The 22,488-nt window shown below is 53.4% G+C and overlaps 2 protein-coding genes and 4 long non-coding RNA genes across 22 annotated transcripts; 2 read left to right on the top strand and 4 right to left on the bottom strand.

The window, feature by feature from the left end:
• Positions 1-1,115: 1,115 nt before the first annotated feature.
• LOC139587018 (uncharacterized) lies at positions 1,116-3,541 on the top strand. Of its 2 annotated transcripts, none has more exons than XR_011678181.1 (3): positions 1,116-1,234; positions 1,961-1,984; positions 3,034-3,102. It is a non-coding gene; the product is annotated as an uncharacterized lncRNA (long non-coding RNA). The 2 variants fall into 2 exon arrangements; XR_011678182.1 differs by lacking the exon at positions 3,034-3,102 and adding an exon at positions 3,505-3,541 and having other exon boundaries at positions 1,117-1,234.
• Positions 3,542-4,476: 935 nt separating this feature from the next.
• Positions 4,477-4,838, bottom strand: LOC139587021 (uncharacterized). The gene is made up of 2 exons (XR_011678185.1): positions 4,742-4,838; positions 4,477-4,621 (listed from the first exon to the last, which is right to left on the bottom strand). It is a non-coding gene; the product is annotated as an uncharacterized lncRNA (long non-coding RNA).
• A 523-nt stretch (positions 4,839-5,361) lies between these two features.
• Positions 5,362-20,583, top strand: RCVRN (recoverin). Of its 16 annotated transcripts, XM_071420820.1 has the most exons (7): positions 13,381-15,655; positions 15,757-15,846; positions 16,170-16,300; positions 16,382-16,492; positions 16,585-16,674; positions 18,349-18,460; positions 20,391-20,583. In XM_071420820.1, the coding sequence occupies exons 1-7, from the start codon at positions 14,986-14,988 to the stop codon at positions 20,474-20,476; spliced, it is 1,290 nt and encodes a 429-aa protein (XP_071276921.1). In that variant the 5' UTR covers positions 13,381-14,985; the 3' UTR covers positions 20,477-20,583. The 16 variants fall into 16 exon arrangements, 13 of the variants coding, with proteins under 13 accessions (XP_071276934.1, XP_071276927.1, XP_071276928.1 ...); XM_071420826.1 differs by lacking the exon at positions 18,349-18,460 and having other exon boundaries at positions 13,375-15,655; positions 20,391-20,564; XM_071420824.1 differs by lacking the exon at positions 15,757-15,846 and having other exon boundaries at positions 13,382-15,655.
• On the bottom strand, positions 5,484-6,167 carry LOC139587020 (uncharacterized). Its single transcript, XR_011678184.1, has 3 exons — positions 6,133-6,167; positions 5,667-5,771; positions 5,484-5,503 (listed from the first exon to the last, which is right to left on the bottom strand). It is a non-coding gene; the product is annotated as an uncharacterized lncRNA (long non-coding RNA).
• On the bottom strand, positions 8,124-8,648 carry LOC139587019 (uncharacterized). Its single transcript, XR_011678183.1, has 3 exons — positions 8,542-8,648; positions 8,209-8,343; positions 8,124-8,146 (listed from the first exon to the last, which is right to left on the bottom strand). It is a non-coding gene; the product is annotated as an uncharacterized lncRNA (long non-coding RNA).
• On the bottom strand, positions 11,519-13,278 carry LOC139587027 (uncharacterized protein DDB_G0283697-like). Its single transcript, XM_071420847.1, has 4 exons — positions 13,201-13,278; positions 12,495-13,043; positions 12,068-12,313; positions 11,519-11,968 (listed from the first exon to the last, which is right to left on the bottom strand). Exons 1-4 carry the CDS (start codon positions 13,276-13,278, stop codon positions 11,519-11,521), a joined length of 1,323 nt encoding a protein of 440 aa, XP_071276948.1.
• Positions 20,584-22,488: the final 1,905 nt, after the last annotated feature.

Below are 22,488 nucleotides of genomic sequence, written 5' to 3'. Positions count from 1 at the left end.
GTCACAACCCCACGATGATGTCACAGCCCAGCGATTGATGTCACGCTCACGATGATGACGTCACAGCATCCCCCGTCCCCACCAGAGCAGCCGATGATGTCACAGCTCTGCCCGATGACGTCACACTGCCCCCGATGACGTCAGCACTGTGGATTTTTTTCCCCCTCCCCCTCCCTCCCTCCCTCCCACGAGGTCGCAACGAGGGCGGAGCCACCCGACGATGACGTCACCGATCACTGCCAAGGCCCCGCCCCTTACCCCGATGATGTCACAGCGGGCTGGGGCCCACCAATGACGTCACACACCACACGCGCCCCCTCCTCCCTGATGACGTCACGCCCGCACCGAAGCCATAGCGGGGGGAAGGGGAGCCCCCGAGCCCCCCGTGACCCCTCCGTGACCCCGTGACCTCCCCGTGACCCCACGTGCCTTAGAGCCCCGCCCACCGTCCCTCCCCCCCATCGGGACCCGGCCCCCTCCCCGGGGTGGGGGAGGGGCGGGGGGGGAGGGGAATAAAGTGACGTTTCCTGCCCCCCCCGCCCTCGGATTTGGGGCCAGTTCGGGGGAATTTTGGGACTGGAACGCTTTGGGGAGGGGGAGGGCATTTTTTGGGGGGTTTTGGGGGGTCTCGCGGGAGTTTAGGGACGGAATTTTGGGGACTCCGCAAACCCCGCGCTCTGATTGGTCGCTCCACACGCCAATAACGCGTAGCTCCGCCCTCCGGAAATCCCGGCTTCTACTGCCCGCTCCGCCCCTTCCATTGGTGACTGCGCCCGCCAATCACCGCCGTTCAAACCGGCGGCCCCGCCCCTTTCCGCCGACCGTTACGGCGCAAACAACACGCCGAGGCCCCGCCCCCCCGCTCCCTTCCCCTCACGAATCCGCCAATCAGCGCGCACAGGCCCGCCTTTTCCCTCGCCGCTGATTGGCCGCCGCCCCCACCGCCCTGCGCCGATTGGCTGCCGCGCCGGTGGGCGGAGCCCGAGCGCGGCCGAGGTGATAAAGGCGGCGGCGCGGGCGGGGGGAGCCCTCAGCGCGGCGGGGCGGGCGGCGGCGGCGGAGGAGGGACCGCGCTGCCGGGGGAGGGGACAGGGGGCGACCCCCGGCCTCCCCCCCGCCCCAGGGGCCACCCCCACACCGCGGGGACCCCCGCACGACCCCCGGGACACCCCCAGGGAGCCGCTTCCTGCTCGGGGCCAGCCCGGACAGGCCGGGGGCCCAGCCCGGCGCCATGGTGAGGGAGGCCCGGGGGGGCTTTGGGGGGGTCCTGGCAGGGTTTTGGGGGTCCCTGGTGCGATTTTGGGGCGGTTTGAGGAGGGTTCGGGGGTGCCGGGGTGCGGTGAGGCCGCTCCGGGCCTGGTCCGGGCGAGTCCGGGCCGTTCCAGGCCTGGGCTTGGGCCTGGAGGGTTCTGAGGGGATTTTGGGGCGTCCTGAGGGAGTTGGGGAGCTTCTGAGGGAGTTTGAGGGGTTATGAGGGAGTTTGGGCGGAATTTCGGGAGTTTTGAGGGAATCTGAGGGGATCTGGAGGATCCTGAGGGGATTTTGGCGGCATTTTGGGAGCTCTGAGGGAATCCGTGTGGATTCGGAGGGGTCCTGAGGAGATTTAGGGAGATCTGAGGGGACTTGGGCAGAATTCCGGGACCTCTGAGGGGATTTGGGGGAATTCAAAGTGTTCTGGGCGGTTTTGGGTGGAGTTTAGAGGAGTTTTGAAGGATTTAGGGCGTCCTGGGGGGATTTGGGGTTCGATGGGGGGAATTGAGGGGGGGATTCAGGGGGGTCCTGAGGGGAATTTGGGGAGAAATTTGAGATTTTCGGGGTGATATTGGGTGAATTTTGGAGGAAAATTCTGGGGATTTGGGATTCTGGGAGCTGCAGAGGGATTTTGGGGCTATTTAAGGGGAATTTTTGAGGCCTCCCCACCCCAAATTCACCCCAATTTTTACATTTTCCCCCCCCTCAGGAGCCCCGAGGCGGCGCCTGGCAGGTGAGTGAGGGAAAGGGTTGGAAATAACCCAAATTGGGGGGTTTTTAGGGGAATTTGAACATTTTGGGGTTGTTTTGACCCCTCTTTTTTTGGGTGGGGAGGGGGGCTCCGTTTCCTGCTGTGGTTTTATGGGGAGGGGGGCGATTTTTGGGTTAAATCCCAGGTTTTGGGGGATTTCCTTTCCTTTTTAATCAATTCCAGATGATTTTAACCTATTTCAGGTGCTTTTAACGTTTCATTTTTTAACATTAAATGCTCGTTTTTGGGCCGTTTTCACTCGATTTTGTCACTTTTTACTTCCTGCTTGGATTTTACGGGGCAGGCAGCGATTTCAGGGGATCCCAGTGTGGGTAAATCCCAGATTTTGGGGCTCCCCTTCCCTTTTTAACCAATTCCAGGTGATTTTAACCAATTCCAGGTGATTTCACCATTTCGGGCATGGGTCCAACCTCTCGTTTTTGGGCCATTTTTTCTCTTTTCGCCCCCCAGACCCCGAACGCAGAGAACCTGCCCCCCCCAGGGGTAAATCCCAGATTTTGGGGCACCCCCTGACCCCATTTTTACCCCCCCCGACCCCCATTTTTGCCCCCCAGACCCCATTTTTGCCCCCCTGACCTCCATTTTTGCCCCCCCCAGACGCCCCATTTTACCCCCCTGACCCCATTTTTGCCCCCCGACCCCATTTTTGGCCCCCAGCCCCATTTTACCCCCTTTATCCCCATTTTTGCTCCCCGACCCCATTTTTGCTCCCCCAGCCCCATTTTACCCCCTTTATCCCCATTTTTGCTCCCCCAGCCCCATTTTGCCCCCCCGACCCCATTTTTTCCCCCCTGACCCCCATTTTTGCCCCCGACCCCCATTTTTTCCTCCCCTGACCTCCATTGTTTGCCCCCTGACCCCCAGTTTGCCCCCCCCGACCTCATTTTTGCCCCCTTGACCCCATTTTTGCTCCCTCCGACCCCATTTTTGCCCCCTCAGACCCCGTTCTTGCCCCCTTGACCCCGTTCTTGCCCCCCCGACCCCGTTTTTGCCCCCCATTTTTGCCCCAGACCCCCAACGCGGAGAACCTGCCCCCGCAGACGCTGTTATTGCCCCCCCAGACCCCATTTCTGCCCCCCTGACCCCATTTTGCCCCCGTTTTTGCCCCCAGACCCCCAATGCCAAGAACCTGCCCCCCCAGACCCCATTTTTACCCCCCTGACCCCGTTTTTGCCCCCCGTTTTTGCCCCCAGACCCCCAACACCGAGAACCTGCCCCCCCCCAGACCCCATTTTTGCCCCCCTGACCCCCATTTTTGCCCCCATTTCTGTCCCCCATTTTTCCCCCCAGACCCCCAATGCGGAGAACCTGCCCCCCCAGACCCTGTTCTTGCCCCCTTGACCCCATTTTTGCCCCCAGACCCCCAGTGCGAGACCTGCCCCCCCCTGACCCCGTTCTGGCCCCCCTGACCCCCATTTTTGCCCCCCTGATCCCCATTTTTGGCACCCCGACCCCATTTTGCCCCCGTTTTTCCCCCCCAGACCCCCAACGCCGAGAACCTGCCCCCGCAGACGCTGTTATTGCCCCCCAGATGCTGTTATTACCCCCCTGACCCCGTTTTTACCCCCCGTTTTTGCCCCCAGACCCCAACGCGGAGACCTGCCCCCCCAGACACCCCCTTCTTACCCCCCTGACCCCATTTTTTAGCCCCCCAGACTCCATTTTCCCCCCCCAGACCCCATTTTTGCCCCCCTGACCCCCATTTTTTGCCCCCCCAGACCCCCCAACGCCGAGAACCTGCCCCCGCAGACACCCCCCTTCTTACCCCCCTGACCCCCCATTTCTGCCCCCCAGACCCCCAATGCCGAGAACCTGCCCTTGCAGACTCCATTTTTTGCCCCCAGACCCCATTTCTGCCCCCCTGACCCCATTTTTGCCCCCCATTTTTGCCCCCCTGACCCAATTTTGCTCCCCTGACCCCATTTTACCCCCCTGACCCCCATTTTTCGCCCCCAGACCCCCCAACGCGGAGAACCTGCCCCCCCAGACCCCATTTTTACCCCCATTTGCCCCCATTTTCTGCCCCCCCCAGACCCCCAACGCGGAGAACCTGCCCCCGCAGACGCTGCGGCTGCTGTGCCGGGAGGTGTCGCTGCTCAGCGCCGACCCCCCCGACGGCATCAAGGTGTTCCCAACGACGAGGACGTCACCGACCTGCAGGTGGCCATCGAGGGGCCAGGTGAGACCCCAAACAGCCCAAAATTACCCCAAAAATGTCCCCTGAACATGGCGGTGATTTTTTGGGGTTTTATGGTTTTTGGGGTGTTACAGTGGGCACCCCATACCTGGGGGTTTTTGGGACGGGTTTTTAAGGTTTTTATCATTTTTTTGGGGTCCCTAACCCCCGTTTTTGGGGATTCCCTATTCATAGAAGGTTTTGGGGTGGGTTTTTTTGAGTTTTTTGGGGTTTTTTGGGGGTTACAGTGTGCACCCCATACATGGGGATTTTTGGGTGGGTTTTTAAGGTTTTTATCATTTTTTGGGGTCCCTAACCCCCCGTTTTTGGTGTTCCCAGAGGGCACCCCATACATGAAGATTTTTGGGGTGATTTTTGGGTTTTTTTATGGGTTTTCGGGGTTTCCAGAGGGCACCCCATACCTGAGGTTTTTGGGGTGATTTTTTGGGGTTTTTTGTGGTTTTTCTGTGTTTTTGGGGTCCCTAACCCCCCATTTTGGGGTTTTTTAGGGGTTTTTTGGGGGTTACAGTGGCACCCCATACCTGGGGGTTTTTGGGGCAGGTTTTTTGGGTTTTTTGTGGTTTTTCTGCGTTTTTTGGGGTCCCTAACCCCCGTTTTTGGGGGTTACAGTGGGCACCCATACATGGGGGTTTTTGGGGCGGGTTTTTGGGTTTTTTTGTGGTTTTTCTGTGTTTTTGGGGTCCCTAACCCCTGTTTTCAGCGTTCCCAGAGGGCACCCCATACATGAGGATTTTTGGGGTGATTTTTGGGGTTTTTTAGGGGTTTTTTGGGGGTTACAGTGGGCACCCCATACATGAAGATTTTTGGGGTGATTTTTAGGGTTTTTCTGGGTTTTTGGGGTCCCTAACCCCCATTTTTGGGGTTTCCAGAGGGCCCCCCATACATCGGGATTTTTGAGGTGATTTTTTTGGGTTTTTATCATTTTTTGGGGTCCCTAACCCCCCGTTTTTGGGTTTCCAGAGGGCACCCCATACCTGGGGCTTTTTGGGGCGGGTTTTTTGGGTTTTTAGTGTTTTTTCTGTGTTTTTGGGGTCCCTAACCCCCGTTTTTTTTTGGGTTCCCAGAGGGCACCCCCTACGCCGGGGGCCTGTTCCGCATGAAGCTGGTGCTGGGCAAGGATTTCCCGGCCGCTCCCCCCCAAGGGATTTTTCCTGACCAAAATCTTCCACCCCAACGTGGGGCCCAGCGGGGAAATCTGCGTGAACGTCCTGAAACGGGACTGGAGAGCCGAGCTGGGGCTGCGCCACGTGCTGCTGGTGGGAACTGGGATAGACTGGGATAGACTGGATGGACTGGGATATACTGGGAATGGACTGGGATGGACTGGGATGGACTGGGAATGGACTGGGATATACTGGGAATGGACTGGGATGGACTGGGATATACTGGGATGGACTGGGATGGACTGGGAGGGACTGGGGATACTGGGATATACTGGGAATGGACTGGGAATGGACTGGGAATGGACTGGGAGGGACTGGGAGGGACTGGAGAGCCGAGCTGGGGCTGCGCCACGTCCTGCTGGTGGGAACTGGGATATACTGGGATATACTGGGATATACTGGATGGACTGGGATATACTGGGATATACTGGGAATGGACTGGGAATGGACTGGGAGGGGACTGGGGATACTGGGATATACTGGGAATGGACTGGGAATGGACTGGAGAATGGACTGGGAGGGACTGGAGAGCCGAGCTGGGGCTGCGCCACGTCCTGCTGGTGGGGATACTGGGAATGTACTGGGATAGACTGTGATATACTGGGAATGGACTGGGATGGACCTGGGATATACTGGGATGGACTGGGAATGGACTGGGAATGGACTGGGAATGGACTGGAGAGCCGAGCTGGGCTGCGCCACGTCCTGCTGGTGGGAACTGGGATAGACTGGGATATACTGGGAGGGACTGGGATATACTGGGAATGGACTGGGATATACTGGGATATACTGGGATGGACTGGAATGGACTGGGGATAGACTGGGATGGACTGGGAATGGACTGGGATAGACTGGATGGACTGGGAATGACTGGGAGGGACTGGAGAGCCGAGCTGGGGCTGCGCCACGTCTGCTGGTGGAACTGGGATATACTGGGATATACTGGGAATGGACTGGGAGGGACTGGGGATACTGGGAATGGACTGGGAATGGACTGGGATGGACTGGGAGGGACTGGGATATACTGGGGATGGACTGGGAATGGACTGGATAGACTGGGAATGGACTGAGATAGACTGGGATGGACTGGGATGGACTGGGAGGGACTGGAGAGCCGAGCTGGGCTGCGCCACGTCCTGCTGGTGGGGATGGACTGGGATAGACTGGGATATACTGGGATATACTGGGAATGTACTGGGATATACTGGGAATGGACTGGGAGGGACTGGGATATACTGGGATGGACTGGGATATACTGGGATATACTGGGAGGGACTGGGAATGGACTGGGAGGGACTGGGAGCGGGGACTGAGGGCTTGAATTTGGGTTAAATTGGGGTAGATTTTGGGCGGGCTTGGGGTGAATTTTGGGCAGGTTTGGGGTGAATTTTGGGGCAGATTTTGGGGCTTTGGGGCAGATTTTGGGGCGTTTTGGGAGAATTTTGGGGCGGATTTTGGGTGAATTTTGGGCGGCTTTGGGTGACATTTTGGGGCGGATTTTGGGCGGGTTTGGGGTGAATATTGGGCGGATTTTGGGTGGCTTTGGGGTGAATTTTGGGTGGATTTTGGGTGGCTTTGGGGCGGATTTTGGGCGGGTTTGGGGTGAATTTTGGGTGGCTTTGGGGTGAATTTTGGGGTGGATTTTGGGGGGCTTTGGGGCAGATTTTGGGGCAGCTTTGGGGTGAATTTTTGGGATGAGTTTGGGGTGAATTTTTGGGCGGGTTTGGGGTGAATATTGGGCAGATTTTGGGGGGGGTTCAGGGTGAATTTGGGTGGCTTTGGGGTGAATTTTGGGGCGAGTTTGGGTGAATTTTGGGGCAGAGTTTGGGGGCGTTTTGGGTGAATCTTGGGCGGGATTTTGGGGTGAATTTTGGGGGTGTTTGGGGTGAATTTTGGGGTGGATTTTGGGGGGCTTTGGGGTGAATTTTGGGTGAATTTTGGGTGCTTTGGGGTGGATTTTGGGCGGGTTTGGGGTGAATTTTGGGTGGCTTTGGGGTGAATTTTGGGGTGAATTTTTGGGGGGGTTTGGGGTGAATTTCGTGGCAGATTTTGGGGTTTTTGGACAGATTTTGGGGCAGATTGTTGCCATTTTGGCGCACAAACCCCAACGATCACCCCAGACCCCCCCCCATTATTTTTTGGCCAATCGAGGGGGGTCTCATTCCCCTTCCCTGACGCCCCCTCCCCAACATTTCCCTCCCCCAGACCATCAAATGCCTGCTGATCCAGCCAACCCGAGTCGGCGCTGAACGAGGAGGCGGCGCGGCTGCTCCTCGAGGACTTCGAGCGCTTCGCCGCCCCGCGCGCGGCTCCTGACCGAGATCCACGCCCGGGGACCCCTGCCCAGAGACCCCTCCCCAAACCCCGACCCCCCCCCGGGACCCTCGGGAGCCCCCCCGGGCCCCCCCGACGGCCCCCGTGCCCAAGAAGCAACGCGGGGGACAGGAAGGCGCCCCCCCCAAGAAAAAGGGGGACAAGAAACGCGCCCTGCGCCGGCTCTGAGAGACCCCAGACCCAATTGGGGACACCCCAGACCCAATTGGGGACAGGGGAGAGAGACCCCAGACTCAATTGGGGATGGGGGAGAGACCCCAGATCCAATTGGGGATGGGGGAGAGACCCAGACTCAATTGGGGACAGGGGAGAGACCCCAGATCCAATTGGGGGGACCCAGACCAAATTGGGGACAGGGGAGAGACCCCAGACTCAGTTGGGGACAGGGGGGACCCCAGATCCAATTGGGGACGGGGGAGAGACCCCAGACTCAATTGGGGACAGGGGAGAGACCCCAGATCCAACTGGGGGGGACAGGGGGGACCCCAGACTCAATTGGGGACACCCCCAGACCCAATTGGGGACAGGGGAGAGACCCCAGACTCAATTGGGGACAGGGGAGAGACCCCAGATCCAACTGGGGGGACCCCAGACTCAATTGGGGACAGGGGAGAGAGACGCCCAGACTCAAATTGGGGGGGACAGGGGAGACCCCAGACTCAATCAGGGGGACCCCAGACCCAACTGGGGGGGACAGGGGGGACCCCAGACCCAATTTGGGGGAGGGGGAGAGACCCTGGGGCAACTGGGGGGGCTCCACACTCTGTTTGGGGAGGGGGGCTGGGAGACCCCAGACCCAATTGGGGGAACGGGGGACCCCAGACTCAACTGGGGACAGGGGAGAGACCCCAGACCCAATTGGGGACAGGGGAGAGACCCCAGACTCAATTGGGGGGGACAGGGGGGAGACCCCAGACCCAACTGGGGGGGAACAGGGGAGACCCCAGACTCGATTTGGGGAAGGGGGAAAGACCCCAGACTCAATTGGGGAGGGGGAGAGACCCCAGACTCAATTGGGGAGGGGGGGCTGAGACCCTGGACTCAAACTGGGGGGGGGCTGAGAGACCCCAGACTCATTTTGGGAGGGCTGAGAGACCCCAGACTCGATTTTGGGGGGTCCCAGAGTCCCAAAGCACCCCCAGACTCCATTTGGGGAGGGGGCTGAGACCCCAGACTCATTTTGGGGGGTCCCAGACTTTATTTGGGGGTCCCAGTCCTCCCCCAGACTGAATTTCAGGGCCCCTGATGCCCCCAGACTCAATTTTGGGGGTCCCAGACTGAATTTAGGGGTCCCAGTCCTCCCCCAGACTCCATTGATGGGGTCCCGATGCCCCCAGACCCATTTTGGGAACCCCAAATGCCCCCAGACCCATTTTGGGATCCCCAAATCCCCCCCAGACCCATTTTGGGAACCCCAAACGCCCCCAGACCCATTTTGGGATCCCCAAATCTCCCCCAGACCCATTTTGGGAACCCCAAACCCCCCCCAGACCCATTTTGGGAACCCCAAACGCCCCCAGACCCATTTTGGGGGGTGGGGGAGGGGATTTTTGGGGGTGGGGGGTGCGGGGCCGCCCCTCCCCCACTTTAAGTTATTTTAAGTTATGTGGGAAAAGCCCCAAAAAGGTGAGAAACGCCCCCAAAAATTCCCCCCAAAATCCCCCCAAAATTCCCATTAAAGGCCTGGTTTTGTAACGGAGCCGGGAGTGAGTGACGGGGGGGGGGGGGGGGGAACACCTGGGGACACCTGGGCACACCTGGGGACACCTGGGCACACCTGGGGATGGACCTGGGCACATCCAGGCCTTACCTGGGGACACCTGAGAGGGGGTAAAACACACCTGGGCACACCTGGGGACACCTGGGGATGCACCTGGGCACACCTGGGGGCACCTGGAAAGGACCTGGGGCACCTGAGAGGGGGTAAAACACACCTGGGCACACCTGGGGATGGACCTGGGGCACACCTGGACACACCTGGGAAGGACCTGGGGGCACCTGAGAGGGGGTGAAAGACACCTGGGGATGGACCTGGGGACACCTGGGGGCACCCTGGGCACACCCAGGACCTACCTGGACACACCTGGGCAGGCCCAGAGCTCACTGGGCACACCTGGGGATGGACCTGGGGGCACCTGAGAGGGGGTAAAGGGGGTAAAACACCCCTGGGCACACCTGGGACACACCTGGGCACATCTGAGCACACTGAGGCCTTACCTGGGCACACCTGGACACACCTGGGGATGGACCTGGGCACACCCAGGCCCTACCTGGGCACATCCGGGGCACACCTGGACCCGCCTGGGCAGGACGTGGGCACACCTGGGCCCTACCTGTGCACACCTGGGCTCACCTGGGCACACCTGGAAAGGACCTGGACCCACCTGGGCACACCTGGAAAGGACCTGGGCACACCCAGGCCCCACCTGTGCCCACCTGTGCCCACCTGTGCCCACCTGTGCCCACCTGTGCCCACCTGTGCCCGTTCCCGCCCGTTCTGGTCCCGCCCCCCCCCCCATTCCCTCCCCTCCCCCCCCGTTCCCTCCCCGCCCCTCCCCCCTCCTTACGCAAGCGCCCCTCCCCCCCCGTGATTAATTAACCCCGACGTTAATGAGGCTTTAATGAGCCCCCCCCCCGCCCCTCCCCCAGCGCCATCTGCCGCCCCCGGGGGGGGAGGGGCGAACCCGGGGGGGGTTTGGGGTTAATTTGGGCGATTTGGGGTTCATTTGGGGGGATCTGGGGGGATCTGGGGATTGGGGGGGGAGGAGGAATTTTGGGGTAAATTTGGGGGATTTGGAATTTTGGGGTAAATTTGGGGGATTTTGGGGTTAATTTTGGGGGGTCCGGGGGAGGGGAGGGAGGAGAAATTTTGGGGTGAATTTGGGGGATTTTGGGGGGGTCGGGGGAAGGGGAAATTTGGGGTGAATTTGTGGCCTTTTTTTGGGGGAAGTTCCGGAGGATTTTGGGGTTAATTTGGGGGAATTTGGGGTTAATTTGGGGCCTTTTTGGTGGGGTTGATCCGGGACATTTTTGGGGTTAATTTGGGGCCTTTTTTGGGGGGGAGTTCCGGAGGATTTTGGGGTGAATTTGGGGAATTTCGGGTGGGGAGGGGAAGGGGGAATTTGGGGTTAATTTGGGGGAATTTGGGGTCAATTTGGGGCATTTTTGGGGGTTAATTTGGGGCATTTTTGGGGGAGTTCTGGAGGATTTTGGGGTTAATTTTGGGTTAATTCGGGGCATTTTTGGGGGTGAATTCTGGGCCTTTTTTGGGGTGAATTCGGGGCATTTTTTGGGGTGAATTCGGGGCATTTTTTGGGGTGAATTCGGGTCATTTTTGGGGTGAATTTTGGGCATTTTTTGGGGTGAATTCGGGTCATTTTTGGGGTGAATTTTGGGCATTTTTTGGGGTGAATTCGGGTCATTTTTGGGGTGAATTCGGGGCATTTTTTGGGTCAATTCGGGGCCTTTTTTGGGGTGAATTCGGGGCATTTTTGGGGTGAATTTGGGGCCTTTTTTGGGGTGAATTCGGGTCATTTTTTGGGGTCAATTCTGGGCCTTTTTTGGGGTGAATTCGGGTCATTTTTGGGGTGAATTCGGGGCATTTTTGGGGTGAATTCGGGGCATTTTTTGGTTGAATTCGGGGCATTTTTGGGGTGAATTCGGGCCGTTTTTCTCGGGTTGGCCCCGGGCCGTTTTTTGGGTCCATTTCCGCCGTTTCCGGGCGCTCCCCGCCCCCACCCCGGCCCCGCTGTGGGGGTTGGGCGCTGCCCCTCCCCCTCCCCACGTGCGCCCCTCCCCCCCCTAAGCCGGGATCACCTTCATCCCCTCCCCCCCCCCCAAATCCCCCCCCAAATCCCCCCTGATAAAGGCGGGAGCGGGGCCGGGCCCCGCAGAGGAGCCTTCGTCACCCTCCTCATCCTCACCCTCCTCATCCTCCTCACCTTCCTCATCCTCGGCTCCGGAACCTTCCAGTAAGGACCCCCCGGGGGAGCCTTCATCCCCATCCTCATCCTCACCCTCCTCATCCTCATCCTCATCCTCATCCTCTGGAGCTTTCTTCATCTTCTTCCGGAACCTTCCTCGCCTCCTTCTCGGGGCCTTCGGCCTCGCTGCTGTGCCCGGGACCTTCCTCATCCTCGGTTCTGGGGGTTCGGGACCTTCGTCCTCCTCCTCCTCCTCCTCATTTCGGGGTTCGGGACCTTCCTCCTCCTCCTCTTCCTCCTCATTGCTGTGCCTGGGACCTTCCTCATCCTCGGTTCCAGGGGTTCAGGACCTTCCTCATCCTCCTCCTCCTCCTCCTCATTTCGGGGTTCGGGATCTTCCTCATCCTCAGTTCTGAGGGTCCGGGACCTTCCTCATCCTCCTCCTCCTCATTGCTGTGCCTGGGACCTTCCTCATCCTCGTTTTTGGGGGTTCGGGACCTTCCTCCTCCTCCTCCTCCTCATTTCGGGGTTCGGGATCTCCTTCGGCCTCGTTTTTCCGTCTGGGACCTTCCTCATCCTCATCCTCATCCTCCTCGTTGCTTGGGTGTGGGATTTCCTTCAGCCTCGGCCCTCCAGGACCTTCCTCCTCCTCCTCCTCCTCCTCCTCCTCCTCCTTTCGGGGGCTCCAGGACCTTCCTCACCCTCCATTCTTGGACTTCCGGGACCTTCCTCTTCCTCCGCATTCCGGGACCCAAAACCTTCCTCTTCCTCCTCATTTTGGGACCCAGAACCTTCCTCTTCCTCATTTTGGGATCCAGAACCTTCCTTTTTTCCCCCATTCCAGGACCCAGAACCTTCCTCCTCCTCCTCCTCCTCCTCCTCCTCCTTTTCTTCCTCCCAATTCCAGGACCCTGAACCTTCCTCATCCTCATTTCAAGACCCAGAACCTTCCTCATCCTCCTCCTCCTCATTTCACAATCCAGGCTCTTCCTCCCCGCCATTTTAGGACCTTCCTCCTCCTCATTTTGGGATCCAGAATCTTCCTCCTCCTCCTCTTCCTCATTGCAGGACCCAAAACCTTCCTCTTCCTCCTCATTCCGGGGACCCAGAACCTTCCTCATCCTCATTTCAAGACCCAGAACCTTCCTCCTCCTCCTCCTCCTCCTCCTCCTCCTCCTCCTCTTCTTCCTTCCCATTCCAGGACCCAAAATCTTCCCCTTCCTCTTCCTCATTTTGTGATCCAGAACCTTCCTCCTCCTCCTCCTCCTCCTCATTTCACAATCCAGAATCTTCCTCCCCCACATTTCAGGACCTTCCTCCTCCTCCTCCTCCTCCTCATTTTGGGACCCAGAACCTTCCTCCTCCTCCTCCTCCTCCTCCTCCTCCTCCTCCTCCTCCTCCTCCTCATTTCACAATCCAGAATCTTCCTCCCCCCCCCCCATTTCAGGACCTTCCTCCTCCTCATTTTGGGATCTTTTTTTTCCTCCTCCTCATTTTGGGACCCAAACCTTTCCCTTCCCCCCCCAGATTTTGGGACCCCCCAAAAAAAATTCCGGGTACCCAGAACATCCAAACCCTCTCCCCCCTTTTCTCTCCCCAGGCTCTTCCTCCTCCTCCTCCTCCTCCTCCTCCCGCCATGGGCAACGCCAAGAGCGGGGCTCTGTCCAAGGAGGTGCTCGAGGACCTCAAGACGAGCACGCGCTACTCGGAGGAGGAGCTCTGCCGCTGGTATGGGGTGAAAAAACACAAATTTGGGGCCTTTTGGGGCGTTTTGAGGGGTTTGGGGTCGTTTCCGGGGGTTTTGGGGCGTCCCGGGGTTATTTGGGTTTTTTTGGGTTTATTTTTGTATATACGATATAAATGTGTATTATATAAATAGATGATGATAATATAGTAAAATATATAATATATAGAATAAATATATAAGATATATGATAAAATAGGAATGTATTGTGTCTTATGTAAATATGTGTATAAAATAATTAACGGCAATGATAAATTTTATGTACATGTTTATATAGAAATACATATGTGTTTATATAAAAATACGTATATAAAATAATACTGAGAACGGTAAAGATAATTGGAATAATAATAATAATAATGATGATAAGAATGATTTAATGATGATGATAATAATGATAATGATGATAATTATAAGAATGATATAATATGATAATAAGAATGATAATGATGATAAGAATGATATAATGATGATAATGATAATAATTATAAGAATGACATAACGATGATGACGATGATAATGACAATAATTATAAGAATGATATACTATAATAACAATACTGATAATGATGATAAGAATGATATAATGATGATGATAATGACAGTAATTATAAGAATGATATAATAATAATAATGATGATGATAAGAATGATGATGATAATTATGATGATAATTATAAGAATGACATAATGATGATGATGAGGATGATGATAATAATTATAAGAATGACACAACAACGATGATGATGATAATGATAATAATTATAAGAATAATATAATAATAATAATGATAATGATAAGAATGATATAATGATTATGATAATAATTATAAGAATGATGCAACAACAACGATGATGATAATGATGATAATTATAAGAATGACATAATGATGATGCTAATGATAGTAATTATAAAAATGATATACTATAATAACAATAATGATGATGATAAGAATGATATAATATAATAATGATGATGACGATGATGATGATGATAATTATAAGAATGACAGAACGATGATGACGATAATAATTATAAGAATGATATAATAATAATAATGATGATAAGAATGATATAATGATGATGATAATGATAATAATTATAAGAATGACATAACGATGATGATGATGATGATGATAATCCCAACAACCCCAAAACCCCAACGACCCCAAGGACCCCAAAACCCCAACCCCAACAACCCCAACCACCCCAACAACCCCAATATCCAACCACCCCAACGACCCCAACAACCCCAACAACCCCAAACCCCAACAACCCCAACAACCCCAAAACCCCAACATCCCCAACAATCCCAACAACCCCAACCACCCCAACGACCCCAACCACCCCAAAACCCCAAGAACCCCAACCATCCCAACAACCCCAACATCCCCAACAACCCCAACAACCCCATCCAATGACCCCAACATCCAACAACCCCAACGACCCCAACAACCCCAAGAACCCCAACAACGCCAAAAACCCCAACCCCAATGACCCCAAAACCCCAAAACCCCAACAATCCCAAAACCCCAACAACCCCAAAACCCCAACAATCCCAAAACCCCAACAACCCCAACAACCCCAATGACCCCAATATCCAATGACCCCAAAACCCCAACAACCCCAACCCCAAAACCCCAACAACCCCAACAACCCCAACCCCAAAACCCCAACAACCCCAACAACCCCAAACCCCAACAACACCAACCACCCCAACCATCCCAACGACCCCAACCCCAACAACCCCAAAAACCCCAACCCCAATGACCCCAAAATCCCAACCCCAACATCCCCAACAATCCCAACATCCCCAATATCAAACAACCCCAACAACCCCAACAATCCCAACCCTAAGAACCCCAACAACCCCAAAACCCCAACCCCACCAATCCCAATCTCGGCATTGACAATAACCCTGGGTCCCCGCAGGTACGAGAGCTTCCAGCGGCAGTGCCCCGACGGCCGCATCAGCCGCGCCGAGTTCGAGAAGATCTACGGCACCTTCTTCCCCAACTCGGACCCGCAGGGCTACGCCCGCCACGTCTTCCGCAGCTTCGACACCAACGACGACGGCACGCTGGACTTCCGGGAGTACATCATCGCGCTGCACCTGACCTCGTCCGGCAAGACCCACCTCAAGCTCGAGTGGGCCTTCTCCCTGTTCGATGTGGACAGGAACGGCGAGGTCAGCAAGAGCGAGGTGCTGGAGATCATCACGGTGAGATTTGGGGTGAAAAATGGCAGATTTGGGGTTTGGGATGCAGAGCGAGGTGCTGGAGATCATCACGGTGAGGAGAACACGGGGTTTGGGGTGAAAAATGGGAGATTTGGGAACAGGAAATGCAGGAACGGCGAGGTCAGCAAGAGCGAGGTGCTGGAGATCATCACGGTGAGATTTGGGGTGAAAAATGGGAGATTTGGGGTTTGGGGACACAGGAACGGCGAGGTCAGCAAGAGCGAGGTGCTGGAGATCATCACGGTGAGATTGGGGTCAGAAATGAGAGATTTGGGAACAGGAAATGCAGGAACGGCGAGGTCAGCAAGAGCGAGGTGCTGGAGGTTATCACGGTGAGGAGAACACGGGGTTTGGGGTGAAAAATGGCAGATTTGGGGTCAGAAATGGGAGATTTGGGGCTTGGGAATGCAGGAACGGCGAGGTCAGCAAGGGCGAGGTGCTGGAGATCATCACGGTGAGATTTGGGTGAAAAATGGGAGATTTGGGGTGAAAAATGGCAGATTTGGGGTCAGGAATGGGAGATTTGGGGTTTGGGATGCAAGAGCGAGGTGCTGGAGATGATCACGGTGAGATTTGGGGTGAAAAATGGGAGATTTGGGGTGAAAATGGGAGATTTGGGGTTTGGGAATGGCAGATTTGGGGTTTGGGATACAGGAATGGCGAGGTCAGCAAGAGCGAGGTGCTGGAGATCATCACGGTGAGGAGAACACGGGGTTTGGGGTGAAAAATGGCAGATTTGGGGTTTGGGATGCAGAGCGAGGTGCTGGAGATCATCACGGTGAGATTTGGGGTGAAAAATGGCAGATTTGGGGTTTGGGAATGGCAGATTTGGGGTTTGGGATGCAAGAGCGAGGTGCTGGAGATCGTCACGGTGAGATTTGGGGTCAGAAATGAGAGATTTGGGGTTTGGGGATGAAAGAGCGAGGTGCTGGAGATCATCACGGTGAGATTTGGGTGAAAAAGGGCAGATTTGGGGTGAAAAATGGGAGATTTGGGAACAGGAAATGCAGGAACGGCGAGGTCAGCAAGAGCGAGGTGCTGGAGATCATCACGGTGAGATTGGGGTGAAAAATGGGAGATTTGGGGTGAGAAATGGCAGATTTGGGGTGAGAAATGGCAGATTTGGGGTGAGAAATGGCAGATTTGGGGTCAGAAATGGCAGATTTGGGGTGAGAAATGGCAGATTTGGGGTCAGAAATGGCAGATTTGGGGTTTGGGATGGGATTGGCTCATCCCAAGGGAAGGTTCAGGATTTGGGGTTTGAGGATATTTTGGGGATATCTTTGGGGGGATTTGAGGATATTTTGGGGTATTTTGGGGATATTTTGAGGATATTTTGGGGGTATTTTTGGGTGATATATTGGGGATATTTTGGGGATATTTTCGGGGGGGTTTGGGATATTTTGGGGACATTTTGGGGATATTTTTGGGTGATATCTTGGGGATATTTTGGGGATATTTTTGGGGGGTTTTGGGGATATTTTGGGGATATTTTTGGGGTATTTTGGGATATTTTGGGGACATTTTGGGACGCTGGGGTCGCCTCACCCCAGGGGAATTTCGGGGTCCCCGCCCCGGGGCCTCCCCGGGATCCCCTCTGGGCTGTGGGGGAGGGGCTCTGATCCCCCCCCTCCCCCCCCCAGCCCCTCCCCCCCAGCGGCCCCAATTAGCGCGGGGTGGGGGAGGGGCGCTAATTGGCTTTGCCCCTCCCCCCGCCCCTGATCCCGGATTTTCCAATCCCGGATGGAAAAAACCCCGGGGGGGGGGAGGGGCGGGATAAACGGATCGGGAGGGGGGAGGGGCAGGGCCAGGCCCCTCCCCCACGCGCTCAGCGGGGCCGGTTCGGGATCCCCGGAGCCGAATTTGGGGTTAAATGAGCCAAATTTGGGGTCCTTAGATCGATTTTGGGGTTAAACGAGCCGAGTTTGGGGTCCCCAGACAAATTTTGGAGTCCTCAGATCGATTTTGGGGTTCAATGAGCCGAATTTGGGGTCCCTGAGGGAGTTTGGGGTCCCTGGTGCCGTTTTGGGGGTCCCCAGACAAATTTTGGGGTCCCCGGTGCCATTTTTGGGGTCCCTGATGGAATTTGGGGCTCCGCTTTAGGGTTTTGAGGTCCCTGATGGTTTTTGGGGTCCCTGATGGATTTTTGGGCGCTGTTTTGGGGTTTTTGGGTCCTTGACAGTTTTGGGTGCCGTTTTTGGGGTCCCCGGGTGATTTTGGGCTCCATTTTTGGGGTCCCTGAGGATTTTTGGGGTCCCCGGTGCCGTTTTGGGGTCCCTGGGGGTTTTCGGGGTCCCCGGAGCCGTTTTTGGGGTCCGTGGTGCCGTTTTTGGGTTCCCTGGGTGATTTTGGGTCCCGTTTTTGGGGTCCCTGAGGGTTTTGGGGTCCCTGGGGGTTTTCGGGGTCCCCGGTGCTGTTTTTGGGGTCCCCGGGTGATTTCGGGGCTCGGTTTTGGGGTCCCCGGGTGATTTTGGGGTCCCCGGGGGTTTTTGGGGTCCCCGGGTGATTTTGGGCTCCAATTTTGGGGTCCCCGGTGCCGTTTTTGGGGTCCCTGAGGGTTTTGGGGTCCCCGGGTGATTCCGGGCTCCAATTTTGGGTTCCCTGGGTGATTTTGGGTCCCGTTTTTGGGGTCCCTGAGGGTTTTGGGGTCCCTGGGGGTTTTCGGGGTCCCCGGTGCCGTTTTTGGGGTCCCCGGGTGATTTCGGGGCTCGGTTTTGGGGTCCCCAGGCCATTTTCAAGATGATCCCGGCCGAGGAGCAGAAGCTGCTGCCCGAGGACGAGAACAACCCCCAGAAACGCGCGGACAAACTCTGGGCCTACTTCAACAAGGGCGAGAACGGTGCGCACCCCAAAAACCCCGGAATCACCCCAAAAACAAACCCAAAAAATCCCCAGAAAAACCGCCCAAAACTCACCCCAAAAACCCCGGAATCACCCCAAAAACAACCCCAAAAAATCCCAGAAAAACCTCCCAAAACTCACCCAAAAAACCCCGGAATCACCCCAAAAACAACCCCAAAAAATCCCAGAAACACCTCCCAAAACTCACCCAAAAAAACCCCCAAAAAAACCCCAAAAAACCCCAAAACTCACCCAAAAAACCCCGGAATCACCCCAAAAACAAACCCAAAAAATCCCCAGAAAACCTCCCAAAACTCACCCGAAAAACCCCGGAATCACCCCAAAAACAAACCCAAAAAATCCCCAAAAAAACCGCCCAAAACTCACCCAAAAAAACTCCCAAAAATCCCCCCAAAAAACCCCAAAAAAACTCCCCAAAAAACCCCAAAACTCACCCAAAAAACCCCCAAAAAATCCCCCCAAAAAACTTCCCAAAACTCACCCAAAAAACCCCGGAATCACCCCAAAAACAAACCCAAAAAATCCCAGAAAAACCGCCCAAAACTCACCCAAAAAACCCCGGAATCACCCCAAAAACAAACCCAAAAAATCCCCAAAAAACCTCCCAAAACTCACCCAAAAAACCCCCCAAAAAATCCCCAAAACACCTCCCAAAACTCACCCAAAAAACTCCCAAAAAAACCCCAAAAAAACCCAAAAAAATCCCAAAAAAATCCCCAAAAAAACCCCAAAACTCCCCCCAAAAACCTCCCAACCCCCCCCACAAAAAAACCCAAAAAAATCCCCAAAAAAGCCCCCAAACCCCCCCAAAAAAACCAATTTTTTTTTTAAAACCGCAGTTTTTAACCCAAAATCACCATTTTTTAACCCCAAATCACGGGTTTTTAACCCAAACCTGCCCTTTTTTAACCCAAACCCCAAATCTCTGGGTTTTAACCCAAAATTGCCATTTTTTAACCCAAAATCGCAGGTTTTTTAAACTAAAATTGCCGTTTTTTTAACCCCAAATCACCATTTTTTAACCCCAAACTGCCCTTTTTTAACCCAAACAAAAAATCACTGTTTTCTAACCCGAAATTGCCGTTTTGTAACCCAAAATCACAGTTTTTTAACCCAAAGCCAAAATTGCTGTTTTTTAACCAAAATTTCCATTTTTTAACCAAAATCACCATTTTTTGAACCCCAAATCACCATTTTTTAATTTTGTGGGTTTTCTCACCCACAATCGCCATTTTTTACCCCAAAATTTCCATTTTTTATACGAAATTGCCATTTTTAACCCAAAATTGCCGTTTTTGAACCCCACATCACCATTTTTTAACCCAAAACTGCCCTTTTTTAACCCAAACCCAAAATCTCTGGTTTCTAACCCAAAATTTCCATTTTCTAACCCAAAATCGCTTTTTTTTACCTCAAAATCACCATTTTTTAACGGAAATCGCCGTTTTTAACCCAAAATTTCCATTTTTTAACCCAAAATTTCCATTTTTAACCCAAAATTTCCATTTCTTAACCCAAAATCACCGTTTTTTAATGGAAATTGCCGTTTTTAACCCAAAATTTCCATTTTTAACCCAAAATTTCCATTTTTTAACCCAAAATCACCGTTTTTTAACGGAAATCGCTGTTTTTAATGGAAATCACCGTTTGTAACCCCAATTCACCGTTTTTTAACCCCAAACCTGCCCTTTTTTAACCCAACCCCAAAATCTCTGGTTTTTAACCCAAAATCGCCATTTTTAACCCAAAATTGCCATTTTTTAACCCAAAATCGCCGTTTTTAACGGAAATCGCCATTTGTAACCAAAATCGCCATTTTTAACCCAAAATTTCCATTTTTTACCCCAAAATCGCCGTTTTTAACGGAAATGGCCGTTTTTAACCAAAATCGCCGTTTTTCGCCCCAGACAAGATCGCGGAGGCCGAGTTCATCGAGGGCGTGATGAAGAACGACGCCATCATGCGCCTGATCCAGTACGAGCCCAAGAAATGAGACCCAAAACCCCCGGAAATTCACCCAAAAAAACCCAAATCCCCCCAAATTATAACAATAAAAAAAAAAATCCCCAAAAATCCCCAAAATTCCCCCAAAAATGGGGGGGGAGGGAGGGAGGGAGGGAGGGAGGGGCAATAAAGAGAATCCCCCCCAAAATCGGTGTCGGTTTGGGGGAAAAATGGGGGATTTTGGGAAAAATGGGAATTTTGGAGGGGGAAAAAGAGGAGTTTTTGGGGGAAAAAGGGATTTTTTTGGGGGGAAAAAGGGGGGTTTTTGGGAAAAAATGAGAATTTTAGAGGGGGAAAAAAAAGGATTTTTTTGGGGAAAAAAAGGGGAATTTTGGGGGAAAAAATAAGGGGTTTTTTTGGGAAAAACGGGAATTTTAGAGGGGGGAAAAAAGAGGAGGTTTTGGGAAAAAAAGGGATTTTTGGGGGGCAAAAAAATGGGGATTTTTGGGAAAAATGGGGGGTTTGGGGAAAAAATGGGAATTTTTAGGGGGGGAAAAAAGAGAAGGTTTTTTGGGGAAAAAAAGGAATTTTTTTGGGGAAAAAAAAGGGGATTTTTTGGGGGGAAAAAGGGGGGGGGTTTTGGGAAAAAATGGGAATTTTAGAGGGGAAAAAAAGGAGTTTTTTGGGGAAAAAGGGATTTTTAGAGGGGAAAAAAATGGGAATTTTCAGGGAAGGATTTTGTCAGGGGTTTTTTGGGGCATTTTCGGGGTTTTTCTGGGGCATTTTTGGGGCATTTTTGGGGTTTTTCACGGGGTTTTTCTCAGGTTTTTTTGTTGTTGTTTTTTAGGGTTTTCTTTGGGGTGGTTTCAGGGTTTTTCACAGTTTTTTTTGGGGCATTTTTGGGATTTTTCTTGGGATTTTTTGGGGCATTTTTGGGGGTTTTTCTCCGAGTTTTTTTGGGTTTTTCTGGGGGTTTTTTTTGGGGCATTTTCAGGGTTTTTCTCAGGATTTTTTGGGGCATTTTCAGGGTTTTTCTGGGGTTTTTTGGGGGCATTTTAATGGTTATTTTTGGAGCGGTTTCAGGGTTTTTCTCAGGGATTTTTGGGGTGGTTTTGGGGTTTTTCTCGGGGTTTTTTTTGGGGGCATTTTTGGGGTTTCTCTCGGGTATTTTTGGGGCTGGTTCAGGTTTTTTTGGGGTGATTTTAAGAGATTTCTCAGGAGTGTTTTGGGGACATTTTCAGGGAAAATTGGGGTCATTTTTGGGGTTTTTCTCAGGGTTTTTTGGGGTCATTTTTGGGGTTTTTCTCGGGATGTTTTGGGGCAGTTTTGGGGGGGTTTTCGTGCATATTTTTGGGGCTATTTCAGGTTTTTTTAGGGTGGTTTCAAGGCATTTCTCGAGAGCGTTTTTGGGGCCATTTTCAGGGAAAATTGGGGTCATTTTTGGGGGTTTTTCTAGGGATGTTTTCGGGGGGTTTTCGTGTGTATTTTTGGGGCAGTTTCAGGTTTTTTTGGGGTGGTTTCGAGGTATTTCTCGAGAGTGTTTTTGGGGGCATTTTCAGGGAAAATTGGGGTCATTTTTGGGGTTTTTCGGGGCAGTTTTGGGGGGTTTTTCTTGCATCTTTTTGGGGCCATTTCAGGTTTTTTTGGGGTGGTTTCAAGGGATTTCTCAGGAGTGTTTTGGGGGCATTTTCAGGGAAAATTAGGATCATTTTTTGGGTTTTTATTGGGATGTTTTGGGGCGGTTTTGGGGGGGTTTTCATGCGTATTTTTGGGGCAGTTTCAGGCTCAATTGGGGTCATTTTTGGGGTTTTTCTCGGGATGTTTGGGGCGGTTTTGGGGGGTGGTTTTAGTGCGTATTTTTGGGGCTATTTCAGGTCTTTTTGGGGTGGTTTCAAGGCATTTCTCACGATTATTTTTGGGGTTTTTTCAGGCTCAATTGGGGTCATTTTTGGGGTGGTTTTTGTGCGTATTTTTGGGGCATTTTCAGGGAAAATTGGGGTCATTTTTGGGGTTTTTCTCGGGATGTTTCGGGGCAGTTTTGGGGGGGTTTTTCGTGCGTAT

This window comes from Agelaius tricolor, unplaced genomic scaffold, assembly GCF_023055355.1.
Source record: "Agelaius tricolor isolate 1412-34295 unplaced genomic scaffold, bAgeTri1.0.p SCAF_166, whole genome shotgun sequence".
Lineage (NCBI taxonomy): Eukaryota > Metazoa > Chordata > Aves > Passeriformes > Icteridae > Agelaius > Agelaius tricolor.
The sequence above is the reverse complement of the archived record's forward strand: the minus strand, read 5'-3'. Positions and strand labels throughout refer to the sequence as shown.

What these genes read in the sequence shown, in the direction of transcription:
- LOC139587027 (XM_071420847.1), bottom strand. Translation starts at nt 13,278, where the DNA reads ATGGCGGGAGGAGGAGGAGGAGGAGGAGGAGGAAGAGCCTGGGGAGAG. An exon ending in AGAGGGTTTGGATGTTCTGG is followed by an intron (nt 13,044 to 13,200) that starts GTACCCGGAATT and finishes TTGTGAAATGAG; the next exon opens with GAGGAGGAGGAGGAGGAGGA. An exon ending in GGAGGAGGAGGATGAGGAAG is followed by an intron (nt 11,969 to 12,067) that starts GTCCCGGACCCT and finishes CCTGGAACCGAG; the next exon opens with GATGAGGAAGGTCCCAGGCA.
- RCVRN (XM_071420820.1), top strand. Translation starts at nt 14,986, where the DNA reads ATGACCCCAAAACCCCAACAACCCCAACCCCAAAACCCCAACAACCCC. An exon ending in GGTTTGGGATGCAGAGCGAG is followed by an intron (nt 15,656 to 15,756) that starts GTGCTGGAGATC and finishes AGCAAGAGCGAG; the next exon opens with GTGCTGGAGATCATCACGGT. An exon ending in AGGTGCTGGAGATCGTCACG is followed by an intron (nt 16,493 to 16,584) that starts GTGAGATTTGGG and finishes TGGGTGAAAAAG; the next exon opens with GGCAGATTTGGGGTGAAAAA.